Consider the following 8,715-nt stretch of genomic DNA (forward strand, 5'->3'; position numbering starts at 1 on the left):
ACTCTTTTTTGTTTGTTTGTTTTGTCAGTCGTGGGGCTTGAACTCTGGGCCTGGGCGCTGTCCCTACACTCTTCAGCTCAAAGTGAGCACTCTACCTCTTGAGCCACAGTATCACTTCCCGTTTTCTAGTGGTTTTTATTGGAGATCAGAGTCTCAGGACTTTTCTTCCCGGGCTGGCTTTGAACCGTGGTCCTCAGATCTCAGCCTCCTGAGTAGCTAGGATTACAGGCATGAGCCACCAGCACCCAGCAAGTCCATAAGATTTTTTTTTTTGGTCGGTCGTGGGGCTCCAACTCTCAGCTTGGGCGCTGTCCCTGCACTCTTCAGCTCAAGGCAAGCGCTCTACCATTTGAGCTACAGCGCCACTTCCAGTTTTCTAATGGTTTATAGGAGATAGGAGTCTCACAGTCTTTCCTGCCCTGGCTGGCTTTGAACCTTGATCCTCATATCTCAGCGCCCATAAGACACTTATCTCCAACAAACCACCAGAAAATCAGAAGTGGCTCAAGTGGTAGAGTGCTAGCCGTGAGCTGAAGAGTTGAGTGACAGTGCCGCCCAGATCCAAAGTTAAAGCTCCATAACCATTTTTTAAAAAATAGAGAAGCCAGGCTTTCTATTGTACTGATACCATCTGAACTGATACCATCAGAACAGCAGGTATTTCCTACCACAAGAGGGGAATCTGTGGTTAAGCTTCACTTGCCTGAAGTCAGAAGATAAAGGGGAGACTTGATGTCAAAACTATAGACCATTTCAGTAATTAATTTTTTATTAGTGAAATATGGTTGTCAGATGTTTGTCTGCGAAAGTAGAAGGTTAATTACAAGTTTTATATTATGTCTTAAACGGGGTAAGTGTATGTTAGTATTTAAACTGATTCACAGGTACATTATTATTTTTTTGGGGGGGTGGGTCCGGTCATGGGGCCTGAACTCTGGGCCTGGGCGTTGTCCCTCAGCTTTTCAGCTCAAGGCTAGCGCTCTACCACTTAAGCCATAGCGCCACTCTCAGCTTTTTTCTTTTTGCTTATGTGGTGCTGGGGAATAGAACCCAGGGCCTCGAACATGCAAGGCAAGCGCTCTACCACTGAGCCACCTTCATAGCCCCCACAGGTACATTATTTATAATTAGGATTCTCCATTGGTCGCAATTCTTGCCTCTGACTGCTAATTTTGTTGATCTACAATTATTTGTGATTAGAACTTTTTTTCAGTCTTGAAGTTGTATTCTAAGTTAATATATATTTAATTTTTAATTGGACTGGTCATTGAAAAATGTTGTCATATATAAGTGAATAACCTTGGAATAATTCTGTTTTTAATAATTTTTAGGGTTTTTGTCATTATAACTTTGGTCAAATCATTTTTACTTTGAAATAAAATATTACCTCTGAGATCTCAAAAAAAAAGAAAAAAAAAAGAGAAACCAGGCTTTCTATTGTGCAGATGGTTTTCTGAACTGATACCATCAGAACAGCAGGTATTTCCTACCACAAGAGGGGAATCTGTGGTTAAGTTTTGCTTGCCTGAAGTCAGAAGATAAAGGGGAGACCTGGCTACCGAATGCCAGAGGAAATGATGTTGCAAGGCTGGTCATTCAGCAGCGGCGGGAGGACAGGGCAGTGTGACAGTCCCTTTCTCACAAATCTTCTATGCATGAGAAAGAAAAGGTTTGCCCAGTGATCCTTGCCTTCTTTAACGTGATGCTGTATCATAGTGTCCTCCTGACTGTCAAGAAATCCTGGGTTTTAGGATTGGGCCTCTCCTCACCCACCTCGGGGCTGCTGGCTCCTGGGTCTTCCGGTCCGTGCTCTGCCCTGACCAATCACAGCAGAGTGGGCTGGGTCACGTGCTCAGATCTGAGCCAATCACAACGGAGCTGGCCTGGTCACATGGCCGAGGGGGTGGGGCTAACCCCTGGCCAATCCGCAGCGAGGGCATGGCGGCCAGGCCGAGCGCCCGGGTTGGGCCTGGAGCGGGCGCGTGGGGTCCCCGCGTCTGAAGGCGGGCGCAGGGAGGCGGGAACGCAAGCCAACCACAGCAGGCAGCACGCAAGGCCCAGCGGGTCCCTGCGGGAGCGGAAGCCGAGGTGCGGGGCCGGCCCGAGCGGGAAGAGAGTGCCGCGTGCGGGGCGGGCGGCCATCTTGCTGAGGCGATGGGGAGCGCCGCTGCTGGCTCACCCCATCCCTCCCGGAGCCCAGACCCCTCGCAGTCATTCCCACCCCTTCGCACAGGCCCCCGGTTACAGTGGGATGGGAGCTCTATCAGCGGCTTCCCGCACAGCCTTCCAGGCGGCCGCGGGCCAGGCTGGGGCGCCCGGGCCTCCCCCGAGCGCAGCCCCGGGCGCCACCGGCATTGCACAACTAAACAAACTCAACGCACAGAAGGGTAGACTGGGGAAAAGTTAAGTTTCTCCCTCCTCAAAGGGCTGCTGGACAGCATTGCTTTGGTAGCTAAAAATGTCAGAGCCAGGGCTGGGAAGGTGGCTCAGTGGTAGAGCACCTACCTAGCATGCATGAAGCCCTGGGTTCCATTCCTCAGTACTAAATACCCGGAAAAAGCCTGAAGTGGCGCTGGGGCTCAAGTGGTAGAGTGCTAGCCTTGAGCAAAAGAAGCTCAGGGACAGTGCCCAGGCCCTGAGTTCAAGCCCTAGGACTGGCCAAAAAAAAAAAAAAATAAATCCAAGGTTCATCCATGCACATTATCGCACGAACCTGAATTTCACTTTTTTATAGCCGCATAATATTCCACTGTATGTATGTCTACCACAATTTGTCCATCCACACACAGATGACCGTGATTCATGGGAGTTGTTTGCACCTATGTGATAACGTTCTCAGCGCCCTCCAGGAGACTAGAATCAATAGAATGTGCATATACACGGGGAGAATTCATTTACCAAATTCTCTTCCATGACCCTGGAGCAAGTCTAGAATCTGCAGGCTAGGCCAGCAGACGTGAGCTCCACAGGAGAGGCAGTGCACAGTTCAAGCGTGGAGGCTAACTTTGGGCAGAATTCCTTCTTGTTCAAGGAGAACAGTCTCTTTTCTAAAAGTCTTCAACTAATTGGATGAGGCCCCCTACACTACAAAAGCCTTAACTAAGTTCACCAATATTTTGGCAAGAAGGTACCAGGTATCCAGCCCAGGGCCCTGTGAATGCTAGGTAAGTGCTCTACCATGGAGCCACATACCCCCAGACTCAAAGGCCACCAGTTTATGTTAAACTCATTCAAAAACCACTTACACTGAAATACCCAGTATACTATTTTAACCACGTATCTGGGCACCATGAGCAGCCACGTTAGCACAAGCTATGTGTTCTGTTCACCGTGATACCATTTGGCAATGGTGAGTAGCCACATTGGTATAGGTCCTTGGTTAAGTCTAGTTTTCAGTTCTCCTGGGTTTATACCTGGGAATGAGACTTGGCAGTCACGTGACAGTTCTGTGGAGGACTTTGCCGTTTGTTATGTTTTTGAAATAGAATCTTGCTATATAGCCTGCACCCACCTTAAACTCGCTGTGCAACCCAGGCTGCCTTTGAACTCACGATCTGTCTGCCTTCACCTTGCAAGTAGCTGAGATTACTGGGGCGACCCATCATGGATCTCCTGAAGACTCTTTTTCTTTTTTCTACCTGCATAGTGATGGCACCCAGGGACTTGCATCGCCTAAGCAAACACCAACACGTGGTGCCCACCCCGAGCCGAGATCTCTTGAAGTCTATCAGCAGTTCCACTCTTTTCAGTTTCCTGACATTTTCCATGTTCACTGAAGCCACTGCTTGGTATTTAAAGTTCATTTTGCAATACCAGAGGACTTCCTTGTCAAAGCTTGAGACAGGTCACGGGATCCGTGACTCCCCAGCCCCACGCCCACCCCTCCCCACGGGACAGCTTTCTCCTGGCTGAAGGCGCTGCCTCCTCAGGGCTGCAGGTGCCAGGGGAAAACAAGTGCAAAACAGGACAAGTCACTCACCACTTAAGCTTGGTGGGTCATTCCTCTTCCAGAAAGTTCATTTACAAGTCATTGGGCAGAGAAAATCTCAAAAAAGGCCACTGTAAGCCAGGTGCTGGTGGTTCATGCCTGTAATCATAGCTACTCAGGAGGCTGACACCTGAGAATTGTAGTTTCAAGCCAGCCCAAGTAGGAAAGTCCATGAGACTCTAATCTCCAACTAACTAGTGAAAAGTCAGAAGTAGAACTAGAAGTGGCTCAAGCAGTAGAGCACCAGCCTTGAGTGAAAAAACCAAGCAAGAGCATAAGGCCCTGAGTTCCAGACTCAGTACCAGCACCAACAAAAAGTAAAACAAAAATAAAAGGGACTGGGGATGTGGCTTAGTGGTAGAGTGCTTGCCTAACATGCATGAAGCCCTCAGTACCGCATACACAGAAAAAGGTCCAGGACTGCCAAAAAACAAAAACAAATAAACAACAAAGTCTTTGCCAGGCACCAATGGCTCACGCCTGGAATCCTAGCTACTCAGGAGGCTGAGATCTGCCTCACACACTCAACTTGGTCTTTTTTGCTCAAGGTTGGTGCTCTACCACTTGAACCACACCTCCACTTCCAGCTTTTTGCCCAGGCTGACTTTGAACTGTGATCCTCAGATCTAAGGCTCTTGAGTAGCTAAGATTATAGGCGTGAGCCACTGGTGCCTGGCTTCTCACTTCTGAGAATGCTTTAACTCACCATATTGGTGATGCGTTGAGAATCAGGAAGCTCAGCCAGTCCTAGGCTCCGCGCCCTGACTGGAGGGAAGCAGAGCACCTGAATTCACGTGCATCCCAGCTTCTCTGCCCACCAGCTGCCCTAGCCACAGATGCAGCCAGGCGCTGTCTCATCAATGCCCCTGAGCAAGTGGCTTGAGGCCAGGCTGGGGTAGCTTGTGATAGGCCCACAAATTCTTTCTTTTCTTCTTCATGTTCAGAGTGAAATGCAGGTGCAATGGATCCCTCTCTCAATTACTTACCTGTGGAGTCCCTTTGGTGTCAATCCCATGGTTGGGGATGAAATCTTGCCGATAGTGAGTGGAAGGTGTGGACTGCCCAGCCATTCAGGGAAGAGAAGAGACAGAAGAAAAAAAGAGAAAAAACAAAAGAGCCGGGAGCTGGTGGCTCACACCTGTAATCCTAGCTACTCAGGAGGCTGAGATCTGAGGATTGAGGTTCAAAGCCAGCCTAGCTCAAAGCCAGCTCACCTTGAGCTGAAGAGCTGAGGGACAGTGTCCAAGCCCAGAGTTCAAGCCCCACGACTGACAAGAAAAGAAAAAGAAAAAAAAGGGAGTCAGGAAACTTTCAGTAAAAGAGCCAAAAAACCATACGCGATTTATTTTTGCTCCTTAGAATCTTTGCCACATATGGCTTTCTCTTTTTCTTTTTTTGTCGGTTGTGGGGTTTGAACTTGTGCCTTCATGCTGTCTCTAAGCTCTTTTGCCCAAGGCGAGGCACAGTGCCACTTCCAGAGTCTCACGGACTTTCCCACTCGGGCTGGCTTTGAACTAAGATCCTCAGATCTCAGCCTCATGAGTAGCTAAGATGACAGGCGTGAGCCACCAGTGCATGGCTCTTAGATCCATTTTGAGTGGTTTTTTAATTTTGTTTTGTTTTTGGATGGACTAATTTGATGCACAAAGAAGTAGTGAAGCATGGTCTTGAACCTAAGTTGTACCAGGGAGAGTCTGTCTTCTTGAAGATCAGTTATGAAAAGCCAGCAGGTGTTTGGAGAAAGAGAAACTGATCTTTTCTTTAATCCTCTGCCTTCTGACTCATTCTCTAGTTGAAAAGAAAGAGGAAAGTGATTTGATGAGACAGAAAGGATGTGGAAATGACAGATGTCAGTCATGTGGAACAAAGGGAAGTCCTTGTGTTTACAGGAATCTCAGACCTCTGAACTTACATCTGGTTAAGTCCCATAGCTGAGCACTTGCCTGAAGCCCCAGCCATGAAAACAAACATCAAAAAATTAATATATTGGAAGTGGTGCTGTAGCTCAAGTGGTACAGTGCTAGTCTTGAGCTGAAGAGCTAAGAGACAGTGCTCAGGCCCAGAGTTCAAGCCCCACGACCAACAACAACAACAAAAAAGACTGGCTGTCATTTGGCTGGGAAGGTGGCTCAGTGGTAGAGCACTTGCCTTGCATGCCTGAGGTTGTGGGTTCAATTCCTCAGCACCACATAAACAAAAATGAAAAAACCGGAAGTGGTGCTGTGGCTCAAGTGGTAGAGCGCTAGCCTTGAGCTGAAGAGCTGAGGGACAGCGCCCAGGTCCAGAGTTCAGGCCCCACGACCGGACCCCCCAAAAAATTAATATGTTTATTATTTCTAGGTCCTTACTGTAGCTAAGGTCTGGTGGCTCATGCCTGGAATCCTAGCTTCTCGGGAGGCTGAGATGTGAAGATCCCAGTTCTAAGTCAGTCAGCAGGCCAGACAAATCTTATATCCAATTAACTAGTAAAAAGCCAGAAGTGGAGATGCAGCTCCAAAAAGCTCAAGGACAGCACTCAGGACTTGAGTTCAAGCCTTAGTATGGGCACAAAAATGTGAATTACAGAGGCTAGATGGTTGGAGGGAGGAAAGCCAGGTAGGAGATGGTATAGGGAGGTGGGAGGTGATCGGGGTCTGGCACAGGCGGCTGGGGGAAGATTATGGGACTGATTTGGGACCCTCCATTGGAGAGAGACATTTAGCTTTCACCAGCATGGGGAGGGACGAGGCGTGCACATTCTTCCTCTGTCCCCACTCCCCTTCCTAACAGGGAACAGAAAGGCACAGAGAAGAGAGCTGTGGGCATGTGAGCTTCCTTGCTGCAGCTGATGGGAACTCAGAGCTCAATCCTCCTGGCCCGCGTCACCGTCCTGCTGGCTGGGCAACTTTGTCACTTGGGTCCACAGAGATGCAATAGATCAAAAGCTGGGGTCTGGGCGCTGTCCCTGAGCTTTTTTTTTTTTTGCTCAAGGCTCGTGTTCTACCACCTGAGCCACAGGCTCCACTTTTTGTTGGTTCATTGGCAATAAGAGCCTCATGGATTTCCTGGCCGGCCTTGGCTTCAAACCCCGATCCTCAGATCTCAGGCTCCTGAGTAGCTGGGATGACCGGCGTGGATGCTCAGCGGAGGACACTGGTCAGTGAGCAGACCCTCGCGAGTTCTGAGGGCTGTTGTGGTTGGCTGTGGGCACAGGAAGTGGCTGGGGCAGGGCCTCCCCTCTCTGGCACTGCCTGGAGGCCCGGTGGGACAGGGAGAGGACGCAGTCAGGCAAAGGTCGGGGAGGGAAGCAGAGGCAGAGGCCAGAACCACTGCAGGGAGGGAATGTTTGTGTTCCTCCCCCAGGAGGGAGGGCAAACAAGCTCCCCTCCCACCCGCTCGCTTTCGGGCAGTTTTGTGTGTGTTCTCTGGCACAGACGGAGTCCAGGGTGAAAGAGAGAAGCAGAGACTAGGGTTTCTTCTGGGGCTGAACTGAGCCACCCTTTTGCAAGGATGGATCTCCTTCCAGCTGCTTCCCAGAAATGACCGCTGCCCGCGGGGGACAGCGCCCAAGAGCAGGCAGACTGTGATCCGAACTGAGAAGGAAAAGACCTCTGTCTGTCTGTCTGTCTCTCTGGGACTTTCATTCCCTGGCTGAAGTTTCTCTGATTGGCTGAGGTGGCAGTGTCCCCCCACTTTATGTTCCTCATTGGGCCCAGCAGCGCGTTAGCGTCGCATCAGGACCTGCGTGAGAACCCCAGGGGCTGAGCAGCACCCTGGACACTTGCCCCCACCTTCCCCTTGGTCCGCCATGGACAACGGGTCGTGCTGTCTCCTGGAGGGGGACCCCATCTCTCAGATCATGCCGCCGCTGCTCATTCTGACCTTCGTGCTGGGCGTCCTGGGCAATGGGGTGGCCCTGTGCGGCTTCTGTTTCCACCTGAAGACGTGGAAAGCGAGCACCATCTACCTGTTCAACCTGGCGGTGGCCGACTTCCTCCTCATCGTCTGCCTGCCCTTGAGGACGGATTATTACCTGCGTCGGCGCCACTGGGTGTTCGAGGACGCCTCCTGCCGCCTGGTGCTCTTCATGCTGGCCACCAACAGGGCGGGGAGCATCGTCTTCCACACCGTGGTGGCCGTGGACAGGTACTTCCGCGTGGTCCACCCGCACCACCGGGTGAATGGCATGTCCAGGCGGGCGGCGGCGGGCGCCGTGTGCGCGCTGTGGGCGCTGGTGGTGCTGGGCACCCTGTACCTGCTCACCGAGAGCCACCTGTGCCCGCAGCCCCACGCCACCTCGTGCGAGAGCTTCATCATGGAGTCGGCCAACGGCTGGCACGACATCATGTTCCAGCTGGAGTTCTTCCTGCCCCTGGCCGTCATCGTCTTTTGCTCCCTGAGGATGGTGTGGAGCCTGCGGCGCCGGCGGCTGGCGGGCCGCGGCCGGGCGCGCGTCAGGAGGGCCTCGCGCCTCATCGTGGCGGTGGCCGCCGTGTTCGTCACCTGCTACCTGCCCAGCGTGCTGGCCAGGCTCTACTTCCTGTGGACCGTGTCCTCCAGCGCCTGCCACCCCTCGGTCCACGCGGCCCTCCACGTCACGCTCAGCTTCACCTACCTGAACAGCATGCTGGATCCCCTGGTGTATTATTTCTCCAGCCCTTCCTTCCCCAAATTCTACACCAAGCTGGGAATCTGCGGGTCGAGGCCCCCGCGGCCCGGGAACGCCGCCGCCCCGCAGCCGCCCGGCC

The 8,715-nt window shown here is 51.7% G+C and overlaps 1 protein-coding gene across 1 annotated transcript in view; it reads left to right on the forward strand.

Annotated features, from left to right (window-relative positions):
* Positions 1-7,775: 7,775 nt before the first annotated feature.
* The window catches only part of Hcar1 (hydroxycarboxylic acid receptor 1), a 2,255-nt gene continuing 1,315 nt past the window's right edge, over positions 7,776-8,715 (forward strand). The window contains exon 1 of the mRNA XM_013023063.1: positions 7,776-8,712. Coding sequence (XP_012878517.1) covers positions 7,776-8,712 — 937 coding nt within the window. The remainder of the gene's footprint in view (positions 8,713-8,715) is intronic.

Source organism: Dipodomys ordii, unplaced genomic scaffold, assembly GCF_000151885.1.
Source record: "Dipodomys ordii isolate 6190 unplaced genomic scaffold, Dord_2.0 Scaffold66, whole genome shotgun sequence".
Taxonomy (NCBI): Eukaryota; Metazoa; Chordata; class Mammalia; order Rodentia; family Heteromyidae; genus Dipodomys; species Dipodomys ordii.